We start from the raw sequence: 18,996 nt of genomic DNA, 5'->3' as shown, positions 1-18,996 counted from the left end.
GCCCTGCCAGTAAGTTTCTGGGTAATTCCAGTACACTGGTAAAGTTTCTGATTTCCAGTTATTTGACAGTAACAATGGAACAATCATGGCTGGGTTTGCATAAGATAAAGTGAACTGTAGTTTACTGAATCCAATTTTTGGTATATATAACACATTGGCATATACATTAACCATAAAAGCTGGATTGTTAGAATATGCTAGACTAAAATTGTAATGGCTAGTTTGAGGTACAGTTTACTATATTATGTTATGTGTAAACTAGATCACTATGGTTTACTGAACCACTTAATATAGTGGTTTAATTCTATGTGAAATCAGCAAGGGACATTTTCCACCAAAATTCTCCTGCTGGAATCAGAAAAAAAAAAAAAAGGCTTAAAAACAACTGGGTCCTAGAAGCTAATTTTATGTGGAAAAAAGTGTGAGCTCAGGTCAGTTATACTATAAAGCAATAACAACGCATGCTTGTGCTCAGTTAACCAGCCTGTTCTTTAATTCTAAGTAGATACATTCTGTAACTGGTTTTGGCTGGTGGTCTAGTATAAACAAAAAAATATTTGACAGACCTAAAGCCTTCCTACCTGGTTAGGTACAGCGTAAGTCAATTTCTTGACCTGTGTTTTCTTTTTGGGAAAAGACTTGGTGCAATTGTAAAGCATAGAAATTCTAGGCATCTTGCAAGATCTATTCTTAGCATCTCCAAATTAGTTTGGTAAAACTTGGACAGAACCTAATACACTAATTCAGAAGATTTTAAAGACTAACGTACAATTGAAACCAGAGGCTTTTCTTTTGGGATTAATAGACAGACAGCTAGAAAAGGGCCATGGAACTTTGCTTTTACACTTGAAAACTGCAGCAAGATTATTATATGCTCAAAAGTGGAAAAGTTCGACATTACCTACAATGGAGGAATGCCAATAGAAGAGAATATGTATAGCTCAGGGGTGAACTGTGGAGTCCTTGGGGCTCTCTGAGCTTGGTTGTTTTTTTTGCAAACATTTCATTACCCGGCTAGGTAACATCTTCAGCGCTAGAATGGAGTGGAGTTTGCTTTCTGTTTATATATGGGGGGAAAAACCCCACCAACACAGGCAGGGCAAGCCACTGTATTCTGGATCAGTTGTAGCTTTTGGGAGGTCTTCAAGGGCAGCTCCATTTTGGCACCTGGTTGGCCAAAGTAGCAGCAGAACACAGGACACACTGATCTGATTCAGTATGACTTCTCTTATTATGTTACATAAAACTATCACTAAGTATATTTTTCAATTTTTACTACCATTAGTTATGTTCTCTCCTTTCATTTTTTCTGTACTTGTATGTCTGTATACATACATACACATCAAAGAACAAATTTCCCGCATCAGTGGAAACAGACTATAGTTCTTGAAAGCTTATTCTGCACTAAAATTTGATTGCAAACCCATACTTACCTACCATGGAGTTTTTTATGAACTAAGTAAAAATTACTTTTGAATGGTCATGTATAGAATTCTACCCTAGGTTTATAATTCTTTTAAGGTGTTGTAAATACTTTGCTCTGCAGATGGCTCTCTCTCTCTCAGGATACAATGAAGACAGAGCAAGATAACTGCATAGGTTCTTTACAGTATAGTACTTTATGGGTAGTGTTAGTGAGTGGGACAGCCTTCTGCATCCTAACATACTGCAGATATGTGGAACCACAACTTTAGCTTGGTTGGCTAGAGTTGGTGGGAATTGTTGCCAAGACATTTACAGTTGGGAAGGCTGCAGAAGGACAATAAATCATTGATATAAGTTTGTTTTTTATAAAAACAACTGTCTGTTTATCTTAAATATATAATTACAACTACATTTCCCATCTGTCTATCAGTGGAAGGTTGCCTGTTGCCCTCAACTTTCTTCAAAATACTCTTCAAAACATTTTGCATTATCATTTCTATTTCCAACATTTTATGACAGAAATTGAGCTAAGCAATGGTCATGAAATAAACAACAGGTTAAGAGGTTAAGATCGGTTGGCAGTGATGTCCACAGGGGGATCAAAATCTGCAAAATGATAAAGGCAGCATTATGTTCAAATGGGCTTGTAAAAGCGGTGGGGCAAGAATCCCAACCCCACACCACCAACTTTCAGATTTTGACATCCTCCATGGATGTTGCTGGCAGTCCATTATGTCTACAGTACTTACACAAAGCAGACCTGAGTCATCCAGGCAGAGAGTTACAACACTGTGACCAATGCAATGGAAATACAGTACTGTAGTACGGAGGCACTACTTGTCCTGGTATTGCTAGACACTGGGACTTTTTCTCAGATATTACTTAGGAGGTGGTTTCATAACATTGTGGTTGCTGAATTGCACATTACCTTCTTCAAAGATAGAGTTGTTTTTAAGTCAAGCTCCACTCATGGTGGCTTCATGGCCATGGCCATGTCATTTTCTTGGCAACAGTACAGAAATGATTTACTGCTGCCTTCTTCTGAGAGTGCTGTCTCCCAAGTCTGGATTTTCCAGATGATCCATATACTAATCAGGTCTGACCTGGCTTAGTTTCCAAGCCCACATAAAGTCAGCCAGATGCTGCTTCCTGCTGAGACAAGGCATTGTTTGCATGTCCTTCAGTGGGTACATGATTATAGTTCAATCTTCCTTATCCTGGACCTGAATGAGATGCCAGAATTCCCAGTCCACATGGCCATTGGTTTTCCTTTTCCTTCCCTAGTATTATTCTACAAGGAAACAAGGCTTTACGTAAAATAGCTTAACACTGACATTTGTAGAGAGAAAGTAAAGTCTCCCTCAAATCAAGCTCAGCTCCTGGTGACCTAAGGGATATGTTAATGTGGCAGTGTGGAAGTGGTTTGTCATCTTCTGGAATGTTTTTAAAACCTCACTATAGTGTACAGGCATTTTTAGGAGAGCATCACACTGAAGTAGGAAGGAGTGATTTGTAATTTTAAAAGATCTGTATAAAAGAGAAACACAGATCAGCCAATAAAGACAGATGTTTCATTTTTACTCAAAAATAAATTCATTTGAATTCAACTATAATTTTTAATATGTAATTGTAGCATAAAACATGGGTATTATAAAGCAGCCTTCCTGAATAAGGCCTTCATAATAAAAATACAAGCATTTTACAGCTACCAGGAGTATAGGAAGCTAGGAAATTATTTGTGAAGGACCTCATTTCTAAGAAAGTCTTGTGATCTATCATTCCAATCTTGGATTCAGAAGAGACACCCAAAATAGAGTTGCAGTTGAAATATGAAGGTGGAAAAGAATTCAGATGCAATATGAGAACAATATTGAGGCTGCCTCAAGCTGCAAGTTTAGGTTGCAGTGGAATGGCAATAAATTGTTATGTATTAAAACTGACTTTTACACCATGAGAGATACGGCACTGATGTCTGAACAGCATATTTGACTTGATCTGTGTTTATGTATTATGTCAAACTGGTGGTGTCCAACTTGTCTACATGAGCACTGACGTGGACATAAGGTTACCAGATATCTGAATGGGGAAAAGGAGGACATGGAGAATTGGAAAGAGGACAAATGAAAGGGGGGAGAGGAGGACACTGATAACTGTTTATCTTTCTTGGCATCCCCAACAAAAGTTACAGTGAAAAACTGCCCCCCCCAAAAAAAGTACTTAGTCCTACATGTATATAGAATTACTTTTTCCAGTATCAGAAAGACTGGTTTTTCAATTGCAGGAATGTGCCAGAGCCATTTGGAGGCAAAAGCTTTCATCATGTAACTGATTAATGTCTTGTCAATTTCAGGAAGCCTGCAAGCTGTCAGGAAGGTATTAATCAACTAATTAAGGCCACAAAGCAGAGCTTGTTAATTTGCAGTTAGCATTTATTAGGGAAGCACTGCCCCGTGGAGAAAAGCTGCTCAGGAAGAGATACTCAAAAAGCTGGACAATATTTGCATTTAAGGCTATGCCTGCTGGATGGAGGACAAGAGGACAAAAAGGAGGACATATCCTCCTTTTGCCTGACTCTGGTAACCTTAGGTGGACAAGAATACTGATCTATGAGTGTACTGAAGGGGAATAATATTATCCTGTTGGTAGATCTACTGTAAATAAATGTGCTGTGACAATACATTTGAGACTGAGCATAATAAACTAGTTTAAGAAACCACATATTTAACAACTATTAATAAATTTGTCACCCATAAGCCATATTAAAAATATTGACATAAAGTCCACAAAGAAGCTTTTAGTGATTATGTGGTGGTCCACGTAGAAATCAGCAATGCTAAATTTTATGTGGTTTGTGTGATCCCAGCCAACTATAGTTGATTCCGGAAACCATGGTTAATCATGGTTTAGTCTTCAGGACAAATAAATGTACCTTCACTGGTATGGGAATAATTTGCTGCTTTGCCTTAGACATCAGAATGCAGCGCGGCCTTGCCCATGCAGAGACATACATAAATGGTTCTCATCCTTAAGGGAGATTAGCAGTTACGCCTTCTAGATTCCTCTCTCACTCTATGCAAACAGGAAACGATTGGGTTCATTCATCCTCTCATGCTAGCAAGCGGCACTACACTTCCCAGCTTGCCCCCGGAGGTGCCGCGGTGACGTTACGGGAAGTGAATCACAGGCTTCTTCCGGTAGTGCGTAAGCCCCGAGCGGAGTCGAGGTCCAGCGGAGACTATATCCTGATAAGACAAGATGGCCGGGTTGCCCCGCAGGATCATTAAGGTACCCGCTTTTCTTCTCCTCTCGTCTGTTCCTCTCATCCCTCCCTCCCCTACGGCAGCTGGAGGTAGGCCCTACGCCTGCCTCGCGGCCGGGAGAGCCTGGAGCAAGTGCTCCGGAGGCGCGGCGCTTCCGGTGAGGGAGACAGGCGGCGGTGTCACTCTACTTGCCCGCGCCGCTGCTGCAGGGGGCGACGGCAGGGGCCCGGCGGCAGGAGCAGCCTCCGCCATTCGAGGCGCGCGCTCGCGTGCGTGCGTGTGTGTGCGAGGGAGCGACGGCCGATGGGTGCGTGACGGATGCAGGGAGCGCCGCGGGCGAGGCCTCGGCGCCTCAGCCTGCCGGGAATGAATGGGAATTGCAGGCGGGGAGGCGGCAGGGCCCCCTCCCTCTCCGTCAGCCACTCTTCCGGACCCGGACTCTTGCCGCGCGAGCCACGGCGCTGGCTCCGGCCCCGCCCCTCTCGTTCCCGCTTCTTCGCTTACTCTGCGGGCGAGGAGGGAGAAGGGAGGTGTTTTGATGGGGCAACGGGCGAGATGCGTGACCTGGGGCCGGGTCGGGGCTGGCAGGCGGGTGGAAACGGCACAGCTGAATTGCTTCCCCAGAGCTCTGGTATGCAGTATCCACATTCGCCGCCGAAATAATTCTGCTCTTTTCTCTCCGACAAACAGCTTATCCGGGGAGAAGTGAGCGTGCTCTCCCTTCCTACGAGGAGGAGATGGTCAGTTTAGCGATGACTCATGAGTACCTCCTTAAGGAATTGTGCTTTCACCGTTTGCCAAATTGCCTTGCACCTCCCCTCCCCACCTCCTGTATCTTTGTTTGAGTAAATCCAGATTTTGATAGAATGCTAAAATATTTTCACTGCAGTGCATGCATCTTTTGGCTCTGATTCTTGATGCCTCTATGTGTGGCTTAATTCGTTTTCTGCAGAATTTAATGTATAGTCTTAAAACCGTAAGAAATGAAGGTGAATTAACTGTTAAGCACCCAATTTAAAATAAACCCAATTACAAATTGTCAATCTTCTATATGTATTTTGTTCATTTTTAGCAGTCTTGTGTAGTTGGATATTTATGAAAATCTGTTCCAGTATGAATAGAGCACTTCTGACCCCCAGGTCTGCTGACTTTCTCAAGCTAGGTGGGGTATAGGTGACTCTGCTGAAGGAGATGCATTTCACTGGTGGATGGAGCCAGAATGTCTTTCCTAGAGACTCAATTATGGTCAAGAAACCAGGGCAGGTATATGAGAATAGGACAGAGATAAGTTACCTCCAACCCTGGCTGGTGGAAGTTGTTTGCCTTTCCTTTTTCTCCATGGCTGTTTGATAAATATATTATAATTAGTAACTCTATTTTACTGGTGGTTATTGGGAATTATAGGAAGTACAGTATGACTAGGTGCACACACTGATATATATATACACACACACACATACAAATGATAATGTGGTTTGACAACTTATACTAAAGTCCTTGACTACTTTGTGACTTAATAGTGTTGTAAATAGCCTCATGGTTTTCTGGAAGATGATACATTCAACCAATTGTTTTGTATTTTAGAGTGACTTCTCTAGGAAGGATCAGCTTTAGTGATGAAATATCTCTTCATTGTAGTACGGGTTTTTTCAGCATGTGTGACTTACTGCTAAATTCATTCAGCGAAAACACCAATTAAAATTGCAGCTGTAACTCTGCTTATCAACACACTGAAATTGTTTTGATTGAACTGGTAACTTTTTAAACTAGTTCATAATCATCAATATTACTAAATGAGCAACACCAAGCAAAGTCTGTTGCGCTCATGTCCTTCCTGCGGCTTCCTTGTTGACCATTTTGGAAATGGAATGCTGGAATAAAAAGGCCTTTCATATAATCAGGCAGATGAATATTATCTCAATCATTATTACAGTAATGAGAAAACTTATAATAGTCTGTAATCCAAGTTGAGAGGAAAACAGAGTTGAAGAAAAGGTTGGTTTTTAAAAAATTTTTTTGGTAGATTAGGCTTCTTGATGAAACTGTTCATATACTTATGTGTTATTCAGAATCATTATCTTGGTATTTCAATGGAGAGTCATATTTAATTATTAGTCATTGTAGTTGATAATGCAAACCTGCAGCTAATTATAGAGAAGAGATAGAATTGAATGAAGAGAAATAGTAATTGTCATTCAGTGCATTAAACCTTTTATAATGTTAAAGTGTAGTCAATATTTAAACTACACTGTCCTTCCACATGCTTATTATTTAATGAGATTTACCTCAGTGCTTTAACCAAAAAAGTCTCCAAGTGTGCAGTATAACAATTAGTGTTATGATAGTTTCTGCTCTCAGGCTTAATGGTTTAAACAATGTGATGTACAAAGAAAAAGGGAAGATGAGAGGGACACACACAGAGTGGGGGAATTCTTTATCTCCTTGAATGAAAAGCAGTAGAATATGCCAAGTATTAAATATTTCTCTTGATAAGATTTTTCTTGAAATGCATTGGAGACCATAGTTATGATATTCCTTTCACCAGGAAGCACTGAACCTTTCTTAGCCCATTAACACCTATCCAGTGGTGGGCCTTTAGCTAGTATTTCAAGTCCTAACCTAAGTCCTGGTTGAACTCTTATGTGAATCAGACTTGGAACACCCTATATGAAGTGGCATTCCTTAGTGCCATAACTTTAAATATGCTCTCTACCAAGAAAAAGTTTTGTATCATCCAGCTAAACATCATCTCTCTGTGCCTAGACCAGCTTTCATGACAAAGGTGAATTTAGTCTTCTGTTGGAGTCAGGAAAAGATCCTCTATTTCTTTCACCCAAATTCCAGGACCAGTTAGAGAGGCATCAGCACAAACTGGATGTCAGATTAACAATTATGGTTTAACTGAGCAGAATAGAGGGATTCAAAGTCTTAGACAGCCTCCTACTTTTCTTCCAACAGCCTCATCTTGGCTGTAATGCCTCTCTCACCATTGTGAGCTGTAGATGAATCAAGGATTACATCTGACTAGTCTTCAAAACTCAGAACAAGCCTGCCCAGGAGGAATTGTGCCCACTCCACCAAAAATGCATAATTTCAGTTCCCCCAGGCAGTAATGCTCCCTGGGAGATATCATTGTGAAATGATCATTGTCGTTTTTTTTACAATGAAGACAAGGCATCTAGTTCACCCAGGCAAAAGAAAGGGGAAAATGTGAATGTACCATGGGCCCCATCAATATTTAAATGTTCTTTAAAATGGCTCACATTTGTTGCTACATTTATCAAGTGTTTCCTCTCTCTCTCTCTTTCCGAACTCTCGTTTTGGTTTGTCATTCCAAAAACTAAAAGTAGTATCAAAATCTTTCAAGCCCTGCCTCCAGAATGAGGACAAAGGGAGATAGTAGAATATTGTATCTTTGCTAAAAAAATTGTCCAGCCAACAAATATATTAGTTTTATATTGAGATCTGGGACAATTCAAGAGCAGAGTATAAAGCAATTGATTTGTAAACATCTTGAAAACTAAGCGGTAATTACCAGAAGTTACATGAATTTTCCAAGGACTAGTCTTGCCTGAGTATCTCATTTTTTCCCCTTCAGTAGATAATTGGAATGATTTAGAATAATATATCTTGCTTTCAACAAAGCATTTGACAAAGTCCTCATATCTTTTTTATTAACTAGCTGGTTAAGTATTGAGCTGAATGACATAAGTGAAGACAAAGCATGAATACTCATCAGTGGTTCCTCATCAAACTGGAGTGGGGCGGTATAGAGGAATACAGAGATAGTATTGGTGAAGGAATCTGAGTGTCATTAGGAAGACCGGTAAAAGAAAATAAATGACCACTCAGTCCTGGGCAAGGAAGGAGGGTGAGAAAGAGACTGAAATATTTCTGTTTTGACTCTCTTTGCTATAACAAGCACTAGAGGGAAGCTCTTGCAGACTTTCAAGATTCTGTTGTTATACCCTGGAACAATAAAATAGAATTCCTGTAATCCTTGTGGTGTCTATTTCCTGACCTGGCCTGTCTTGAAGGGCTGACAGGTATTAAGGGGGTGTAACAATCCAGTACTTTTCAACATTTTTATTAATAATTTGGATGAGGAGATGAAGGAATACTTCTTATTTCCAGGTTATTGAACATTGAATGTGATAGCTAATAACTTAAAAGTAATTTAAAAAATCAAGAAATAAAATTCAAAAGAGATAAATGCAATGCTCTTTGCTTAGGAAACAAAAGTCAAACACACAGAATGGGAACTATCTGGCCTGGTAATAGTATTTGTGAAAAAGATCTTGGAATAATAATTGATTACAAACTGAATATTGGCCAGCATTGTGATATGGCTGCAAAAAAGGCAAATATATTTTTAAGTTGAATCAACAGAACTATAGTTTCCAAATTACAGGGATAATAGTTCTACTTTATTCTGTAATGGTTGGATTCTACCTGTGCTTTTTTGGGTACCATGCTTTAAGAAAAATTCAGAAAAAGTAGACCAGATTCAGAGGAGAGCAGCAAGGATGATCAGAGGACTAGAACAGAGTTCTGTGAAAAGAAATTAAAAAATAGGATATTCTATAATGGAAGACTTGGGGGTGGATATGACAAAGAATAATGAATTTAAATTACAGGATGGCAAATTCCAATTAAATATTAGAGGAAAAAAACAGAGTAGTTTGGAACTAATTATCCAAACAAGGGGTGGATTGCGATATATTGGATATGTTCAAGTAGAAGCGCTATAGATATCTGTTGGAAGTTCTTTAATTGGTATTTCTGGATGGAGCTGATGGCCACTTCATATTATATGATTCTCTGATAATGTGCTTTTAAAAATTTCTAGAGCTCTTGCATATTTATAATGACTAATACAGACAGTACAGACAAACTTTTCTCTGATTCTTACTGCTATATTCTCACTGTGCCTACGCTCTTCAGTACAATAGTTCCTGGACTGGTACCAGTTTTTACATTTGTTCTGTACCACTGGCAGAAATTTAATGTCTGCATGAATAAAGTAACAAAAGTGCAGCTGAAAAACTGGTTCTATAAACATGATTCAGTGTGTTAAATTCTTGGAAGTTTTAGGGATGTGATCTTCAAGTGCCTTTTTATCCTTTTTGAAGTATTTTGATAAATAGTTATCCAGAATCTTTAGACTCATTAGCATGGTAATTGTTTTATTTGATGTTATATTTTAATTTGATGATGGCCGTATGATGCCTTCCACATATTATTTAACTCCAGTTCCTAACAAGCCCAGCCAGTATGGCCAATATTAAGAGAGAATGGGAAATGCATTCCACTAACATTTGGAGATAATACAATCTTAATGTTTCCTAATCTGTAGTTAGCTTTTTAACTTTTATTTTAACTCTCTGATCAGATGATTTCTTAAATAATTATGTATGAAATAAATAATACAGATGTGACAAAATAAATTTTAACATGCTCAAATATCACTATTCTATAATCAGAATAGGATAAAGATTGATGTGTGAATGTGTGTGTATATATTTCAATAAATAGAAAATATTGTCTTCAGATACTTTTCTGAATGAATTAGAAGAACCTACAGTAACCGGAAATACTTCAGTGACTCTAAAGGTGTGCAGACATGAGACTCAAACTGAATTAAGGGAGACATAAAACGAGCTAATGATTGATTAGCAAATAAGATCTGCCACTGTGACTACCATGTATGACAGTGTTTGATAATCTCAAGTTCTTGGCTCCTGACTGAGATCTAATAATAGCTCTCCTTTAAAAGTTACATGGAAAGAAGAGATCAAATGACAAATGGTGGTGAGGAAGGCTGAGGGGATTATATTGGCCAACTAAAAGGTATTTTTGTCCATGGAGCTCTAACATTGATTGTTAATGTCCACAGACTCCCGAATATTAAGTGAATAGAGTACAATATGCTAAAAGCCTTTATTAAGGATTACCTTGTAATAAGAGTGGCAAAAAATAATTATTTTTCCACCCTTATTGCATCTGCAGGGCTGGCGGCTCTGTTCAAGGTGACCTGATCTCTCCTGTGTAAGGAGGGGCTAGAGGAACATCTGCAAGGCCATTGTGAGGACTATTTGAGGCATCTATCAAATGAAGTCACTTGAATCTGCTCCAAGCTGATCTCTGGCTGTCAAGTCATATGGAGTTGACTGAGACATGGTCTGGCTTGGTTATCTGCAAAGGGTTCAAGCTTGTTGGTCTTGAGAAAATGGACCTGGCCACCTGTGTGGTAGATCCATGCCCTTCCTGGTTGGTTATGGCCTCTTGGGAGACAACATGTAGTTAGATCCAAGCACTGGTAAATGCATCCCTGAGGGGGGGAGGGGTCCTGCCAACTCTTCAAGCGGCAGTCCATCCACTCCTCAATAAACCATTGCTGGATCCAACGGTGCTGGACAATTTTCATCTGTCTCCAACCTTCCTTTTATAGGGAAGGTGTTAAGAAGGTGGTTGAGTTGCAAATTCAGAAGGCCTTGGAGAAGTAAGTTATCTGGATGCTTTTCAGTCAAGATTCAGACCTGGATACTGAGTCTACATTGATCTCATTTGTTGATGATTTCTGGAAAGACTGGAATGGAATGATACATCTATCCCACCCCTCCTTGATCTCTCAGTGGCTTTTGATACCATCGATTATGGTATCTTCTGGACCAGTTTAGGGGTTGGGAGTGGGAAGCATGCTATTGTGGTGGTTTCCTTCCTCGGGCTAGTTCCAGCTGGTGGGGAGAGAAAGGTCTAGCTCTAGATCCTTTCCCCACTTCTATTCAACATCTACATGAAGCTGCTGGGTAATGTCATCTGTCAGAATGGGATTAGGTATCATCAGTATGCTGATCTCTGTCTTGGGCCAATCAACTGATGCTCTCAAGGTTCTTTCAAAGTGCCTGTAGGCTATGGGGATCTGGATGAGGAAGAACAGGATCTGGGTTTTAGGCTCCCACTTCCATATCTGGGGATCTTCCATCTTTAGTTCTGAATGGGATAACACTCCCCCAGACAAATTGGTACACAACCTGTGGGTCCTCTTGGATTTTTGGGTCCTGCTCAAAGAGCAGGTAGCAGCTGTGGCCAGGAGGGCCTTTACACAAATCCATTTTGTGCACCAATTGTACACATTCCTGGATTAGGACACCCTGCTCATGGTCACTCATGCCTTGGTTACCTCCCATTTGAGTTCTTGCAATGTGCTGTTCATGGAGCTGTCTTTGAATACCATTTGGAAGCTACAACTGGTCCAGAATGCAGTAGTGCAGGTAGTTACAGGCACACCACGGTACACTCATGTAAAACCACTACTTCGCAAGCTGCACTGGCTCCCAGTAGGCTTCTGGGTACAATTTAGGGTTCTGATTATCACCTATAAAGTCCTTCTGTGATGGAAGGCATGAGTGAGGAGGATCCTGGAATGAAGCTTCAAGGTTACAGGGAGGGGGAGAGACATTCCAAGCATCTCCTCAGCCCCCAGCCAGAGCGTGTGAAGGTGAAGAGAAGGAGACTGGCCCCTCCCTAAGGGATTCAGGGTTATAGTTGCTGTCATTGTGGGTTAGAGTTAGTCTGGTGAGATTCTGTCTAATAGGTGTAAGCTAATAAAGTAACTGAGCTGTTCCTGGACTGTCTCGTGGTTTTTGGGCTGAACCTGACACCTTCTAGGCAAAGGACCAGCTTATTCCCCTATCTTTGATCATTTCTGCCTGTCACATAAGATCCAGACATGCTCTAAGTGGTCTATAAAACAATGCCATCTAATGGGACCCAGGAGACATGCCTTCTTCATTGCAGCACCTGCCCTACAGAACAGCAAACCTTTCAAGATTTGGATGGCCCCTTTTGGCTTAATGTAAGGCTTTGAAAACTTGCCTCTTCCCCAGGCATTGGACCAGGTGTTGGATGAGTCCATTCTGTAAGACTTGTGAGAATGATTTTAGCTGGTCTTGGTTGGAGTATGGGCTTTTAAATTATTTTTATTTTTATTATTTATTGTTTACCTCTTTTTAATTTGATGTTAGCTGCACAGTGTCGCAATTTGTATTGGGCAGCCATAGAAATTTATTAAATAAATAATAAATAAATAATAAACAAATAGCTTGTATTCTGAACCACATAAGTCTGGACTTGAGAAAGTAGTGGTAAGAATGAGAAGGGGGTGTTAAGACACTGGTAGAATGATCAGTCTGTTTAGGTAAAAGCTAACATAGCGTGTGGAACAAGGAAAAGGATTACCTTAGTTTCTGATAGCAGTCAGTAAAAGAAAAGGATACAAAGTCTTGATTCAGACACACTGCTAAGCCAAATATGGTTGGTTTGCTCTGATAGAGCATGTTGCAAGAATCTAGCCAGCAGTGGCTTAAACAAACCATAGTTAAGGAAACCTGTGAACCCACTTGTATCATGTGTGAACTCAGCTAATTGTGCATGAATTAAGGAGGAAGAAACAGGAAGACAAGCCATCTCAGTGCGAACATTTTGGGCCTGTGAAAAAGAGGGTAGAGAATTGGGATATTTATGGGATATTTATTTTGTTAATCTTTGGGGATGTGCTATGGCTTCAAAATGGGCATAGGTGCCCATGCCACATTTATCAACATCTCCTTACAAAAGTTGCATCTTTTCCTAGGCTATTATGATATGATCCCAGGAAAATACGCATATGAGTCAGGGAGGCATATCTGCTCCAAAGCATCTTGCCACACCATGTCAGTACTTCTGTAATTCAAATGTGTATTTCCATGGGATCACAGTTCCTCTGTAGGCACAAGATCAGATGCAGTTTCTTTAAGGAGGCATTGACTAATGCAGCATTCAGGCTTATACCTATTCTGGATCACCTTTATGGCTTTGGATCTGAAGCATGGCATATCCCTGTTAATCTTAACATACTACAAGAGGCTGAAATGTATTGTACCTATTTAGTATATTTATAATATGTTACTGTATAAATTGTGTAGCAAGTAAAGATACTGTATATCTAGATAAGAACCCAGAAACTATTCAACTAGTTGCCATGCCCAAAGAGACTATAGATCTCTTTCCTCCAATAGTAAAAAACAAAACTGGATTCAGCTATCTTAAGATAAGGTGAAATATCCACTTGATTTAAAATAAATACTTTGAATCTGGGCAACTTTTTCGATCTTTCTCCATTGTTAGATGTAGATCTGTTGGCTTGTTTTGTTTTGTTTTATGAAATTGGGGCAGAGGAACTAAAGCATCAACTTTTTTGTAATGAAAGGAAGGTTTTACTTTGTAGACTAAGAAATTATGTGTAAATCTCAGGGAACAGAAGAATTTCTTTCAGAGACAAGCATGGAAAAAATGTTATCCTGTAAGTAAGAAGTAGCACTATACTTTTAGATATTCAGTTACTTCATAACAATATTGAATCTTCACTATCATGCATTCAAATTATATATATGAAGCAAGACTTGTAGAAACTATTTAAACTATTAAATAAATAAGCTATTCAAGTTTGTTTATTTTCTTTAGCAAAACCAGTTTTTATGCTTTCTCAAAGTATATCTGAAATTTTACAGATACCAGAAAATGAAAGGTTTTATAAATTTGAACAAGTTTCAACTCCTAGTAGACTTTTGTTTTTCAAATAGATCCAAAAATGCATAGAAAAGTAATTTGATGACACACTGGTGCCTGATTTGTCAAAACTAAAAAGTGTTACATTCTTATTTTATGAAACAATTTTTCTATTTAGCTATGCATGTTAAGAATACTTTTCTTAGTATTAGAAGATATTTCTTATTATTTCTTCTGTTAATCAGGAGAGTAAGAACATGACAGTACCGGTAGTGTTTTTCAACCTCATCTAGTATGGTAGAAAACTCACCTCCAAAATAACAACTGGATAATGTCTAAACATTTTATTAGTTCTAAAGCTTGCAGGTTACAGTGAGTCACTGGTCTCTTGCCCCCAGATGAATCAAGAGCAAGAGCTGCAAGGTTACATAGATCCTAAATAGAATGTTGATCAAGGACAGTTTCAATGGGTGTATACAGTAGCAGAAGATCTCAAATACAGAAAGAATTGCTTTTCAACTGATAAGGAAACCAGTTTGCCCAAAGGAAGACAACAGCATTACAGACACCTTCCTTGAAAGGCTACATAAAAGCTTTGATGTATGAGTTGAGCCAAGTTTTTGGTAGTTATTCTAACAGACTACCCAGCGTTTACAGTGAAAGAGGGAAGAGATAAGGAGACATGGCAAGCATATATCCTTGAATCATGCATGGTTTCAAGGCATGAACTCTTACCAACAACTGCTGTGGTTTTTTTTTTCCTCTTTCAGGAAACCCAGCGCTTGCTGGCAGAACCTGTTCCTGGCATAAAGGCAGAACCAGATGAAAGCAATGCACGTTATTTTCATGTGGTCATTGCAGGGCCACAGGATTCCCCCTTTGAGGGTGGGACATTTAAACTTGAACTATTCCTTCCAGAAGAATATCCAATGGCAGCTCCGAAAGTACGTTTCATGACCAAAATTTATCATCCTAATGTAGACAAATTGGGAAGAATATGTTTAGATATTTTGAAAGGTAAGTATTTTGGAATCATTATTACAATGAAACCTTTTTTTAGCCGATTGTGAAGATATTCAGAAATTATTTCAGTGATCTGCCAAGCTGGGAGGGGTGGAGGGAAAGAGAGTGTCTTTATTAGAAATGCTGCTCTAACTTGCTTCCTCAGATAAATGGTCTCCAGCTTTGCAGATCCGTACAGTTCTGCTATCAATCCAGGCTTTGTTAAGCGCACCCAATCCAGATGATCCACTAGCAAATGATGTAGCTGAGCAGTGGAAGACCAATGAAGTCCAAGCCATAGAAACAGGTGTTGTATCCTCATTCTAGGTTTATTTCAAATTTGATACCTGTTTTATCCTGCATTTTTCTCAATTGCAGTAGACCAACATGTCCTAGAAAGGTACAATTAAAAAGAAATTTCTATAGGACCAGTGTACAATAATTCTAATGTTATCTCTTGAGAATTATTTATAATGTTAAAATATTAATGTCTATTGGAGTTTTTGTTTGGAAACAGCAGGCAAGTGAAGTTTGTGCAATTATGAGGAGTGGGAGGATTTAACTGTATATCTCCCACACTTAGGGGCAGTATTGCTTTTCCAAGACAGCTATATATGTTTTTATCGTTTGCTGATGTGGGTGATTTGGAGAGAGTAGGATCCTCTCCCTATCTTCCATGTTGCTCCTGCTTTCCCTTTGCTTTTGTTTATATTATAAACATATTCACATTACTAGACATGCAGGCAAGCAATTAACATTTTTTAAATAAAGGACTAATAGCTGGTTCACCATAATTTCTGCCTATTTTCTAGCCACTGTTGTTGAATCTTACCTCCCAGCTAATTTGTTAAGGTTACTTGAATGAGCATATATACAATGAGGTAAATTGCTCTTTTAAATGGTATTGAATTAGTGTCACAAATGAAGCATGTTCATCACAACTAATTATGATAAATGCTGCATAGAAGACATTTGCCGTTATTACATGTCTAGTGTGAATGTAGAAAGGCCCCTAACAATTCATAAAAAAGGGAACACAGGGCACAAATCTCTTATTATATATGGTTATCCCCAGCAGTGGTAATTATAAACGTATATTGAATACTTCAATGGGTTTTTAGCAAAAACAAGTGGGTTGGAGCAGAGAATAGATTTAAATTTCGATATCTTGCTTTTTTGTCTAATATCTTTTCTTTCTTTCTTTCTTTTTACAGCCAGAGCATGGACTAGGCTATATGCCATGAATAATATTTAAAACGTGCTCTAAATCAGTGTGCATCACTTTTTCCTGTTCTGCCAAGACCTCTTCCTTTTTTTGTTTTCACGTAATGGACAGAGTCTTAGAAAACTTTACAGAATAAAAACCCAGACATCAGTTCTTTGGTGATTTAAATGCACATTAGCAAATCTGTGTCTTGTCCTAATTCACTCCTGTTCTGCATGAGCAGAGGCTAGAAGTATCATCAAGATTGTTTGTGAAATTGTTTAAAAGCAGTAGCACATCTCTGCTTTTAATGATTTTTCCCCATCATGAGTTAAATGTAAGCACTGTGAATGAAAGTAGTCATGGTTAGCTGCAGGGGTTTTTGTTCTAATTGTGTGGGCTCTTCCTCCCTTTTTTATGGTGATGCTAATTGCATTGGTTAAAGCAGCTAACCAGTTGTATTCTAGCCAAGTCTAACTTAGCTGTAGCTGGACAAGCTTGGTTGTTTGAACAAAAATGGGAACATTAAACATCCATTCACTAATAATATTGTGATTCTGCTGTCAAGTGTAAAAATCTTCCTTTCAAGAAAAAGCTTGTGACCATTTTGTATGGCTTGTCTGGAAAAACTTCTGTAAATCTTATGTTTTAGTAAAATATTTTGTTATTCTACTTTGCCTTTGTACAGTTTGTTTTGCTGTGTTCTTTTCCCCTTTTCAATTGTGACAATCGTATGTTGTTTTTTTTAAAAAAACAAAGCTGGATTGAAACCCCTTGATTTCATCAACCTAAAAGCTGTAGTATAATCTTGGATTTTTTCTGACTTGTATTAATGCCTTACTAGTGTTCATAATATTTTTGTTTTTGTGTTTTTAAAAAGCCTTTGATAATGTAATAGCTTATCAGAGTCTTAAATAGGTTAGATGCATCATTGATGTTATGTACATGCAGTGTTAAGTACCACTAAAGCAGGAAGCTAGCAAAACAAACAGCAATTTTGGGTTTGTATGTAACTTGTCTGTCTTGTGTTAAGTATTACCAGGTATCAGACTATACATTTAAAGATGATTTGCATCTTTTTAAAATGATCCTGTGCATAAAATTAAATCCTACATTATAGGCAAATTGGTTAAGATATTTACAGCTAGCTTTGTTAAAACTGGCTATATCTGCAATCCTTACGCTACTATGTTTTTGACCCATTTCTTAATTCAAGAATTTTTTTTAAAGCCATCATATTAAAATATAAAAAACTCACAGGGGCATATTTTGACCACATTTCCCACTTCCATACTTCCTGAAAGCTTCCTTTTCTGACCCTATATCTTTGCCTTGACTATCTTCTAATCTCTGTGCTTTCAGTGTGGCCAGTGTAATGCCAGTTGTCATGGATAATATCTGTCTTGTAGTTCAGGGGGCAGTATTGAGGTCCATAATTTTCCCATCATACCTGTGCTAGTATCATCTGGGGTTTCTATATAGAATATGGTGTATGTATTGTGCTCTTATGTAAGATAAATATCTATTAAAATCACATTTTCAACAGACAAATGCTTTTAGTGATGGTATTGTCCCCTGAGTTGATTGCATTATAGCATAATAAAAGGCCGATCTATTTTAGCAAGAGAGATGATCTTAAAATGGTTTCTCTAAAAGCTGGCATTAAGGCCATTTTAAAGTTATTTGAGACTCTATATTAGATTATATCTTGAGTTTTAATTGGTTCTTTCTGTTTTCAATGAATAGCATCATTGCTGTAATACGGAATTTTATATATGTATATATATATGTGTGTGTGTGTGTATATATATATATATATATATATATATATATATATATATTTCATCCTTTACAAATTTAAAATTCTTGCCTATTTTGTTGACTACAAAGAGCATAAACAATACATATTTGTATTGTATTTCTAAAGCTATTTAGTGAAAAGCATATCTGATTTTGACAATGCCTACTATATAGTACATTTTGTTTTAGGATACAGTTGTATGATGAATAATAATATATAATACTTCTGTTTAGTTGGATATTCACATAGCATATGCCTTTTTTATTGTGTATTTGACATCCCCGTTGGCATTGTTTTGATATTCAAAATACTTCTGCTCTGGGATTACACTGCTTTTTATTTATTTTAAGAACTCTAACAGCTGAATGTTTGGTTTTTATATTCTTTACATTCTAAGACTTAACCACTATATTTATTGGAAAAGAAAATGCTATAAATAAATGTTGTCCTTAAAATCCCAGAAGGATTTTGACATGTAAAGTAAATGTGAGAAGTGGTTAATTAGAATCTTTAGCTTTCAAATATATTGCATAATGCAGCCAGAGTTGGATTTCAGTTGAAAGGTTTACAGACTGATATCAGTTCAGGCATGTTGCTTGCATAAAGTGCCACTGAGCTCTTCTGTAAATGCATAGGCTCACTGGCTTAAGTATCTTCTATTGAAATAAATGGGACTTAAAATACTTTGCATCATGCCCCCCTTTTTCTTGCATGTAACGAAATACTATGTGTGTATACAGATAACTGTTAAAGTC

General features: G+C 38.2%; 1 protein-coding gene across 3 annotated transcripts; it reads left to right on the top strand.

Moving 5' to 3' along the window:
- Positions 1-4,553: 4,553 nt before the first annotated feature.
- Positions 4,554-18,280, top strand: UBE2N (ubiquitin conjugating enzyme E2 N). 3 transcript variants are annotated; one of them, XM_088141886.1, is made up of 5 exons: positions 4,624-4,710; positions 5,376-5,425; positions 15,005-15,251; positions 15,403-15,543; positions 16,451-18,280. In XM_088141886.1, the coding sequence occupies exons 2-5, from the start codon at positions 5,423-5,425 to the stop codon at positions 16,489-16,491; spliced, it is 432 nt and encodes a 143-aa protein (XP_087998012.1). In that variant the 5' UTR covers positions 4,624-4,710; positions 5,376-5,422; the 3' UTR covers positions 16,492-18,280. The 3 variants fall into 3 exon arrangements, with proteins under 3 accessions (XP_007435778.1, XP_087998012.1, XP_087998011.1); XM_088141885.1 differs by lacking the exon at positions 4,624-4,710 and adding an exon at positions 4,974-4,992; XM_007435716.4 differs by lacking the exon at positions 5,376-5,425 and having other exon boundaries at positions 4,554-4,710.
- Positions 18,281-18,996: the final 716 nt, after the last annotated feature.

This window comes from Python bivittatus, unplaced genomic scaffold (assembly GCF_059951505.1).
Source record: "Python bivittatus isolate LINGU-HERP-01145 unplaced genomic scaffold, Pbiv_v1 ctg000330_np1212, whole genome shotgun sequence".
Taxonomy (NCBI): domain Eukaryota; kingdom Metazoa; phylum Chordata; class Lepidosauria; order Squamata; family Pythonidae; genus Python; species Python bivittatus.
Note: the sequence above shows the minus strand (reverse complement) of the source record. Positions and strands in the feature narration are given on the sequence as shown.

Coding starts and splice junctions, on each gene's coding strand:
- UBE2N (XM_088141885.1), top strand. Junction 5,426..15,004: donor CTTCCTACGAGGAGGAGATG/GTCAGTTTAGCG, acceptor TTCCTCTTTCAG/GAAACCCAGCGCTTGCTGGC. Junction 15,252..15,402: donor ATGTTTAGATATTTTGAAAG/GTAAGTATTTTG, acceptor TTGCTTCCTCAG/ATAAATGGTCTCCAGCTTTG.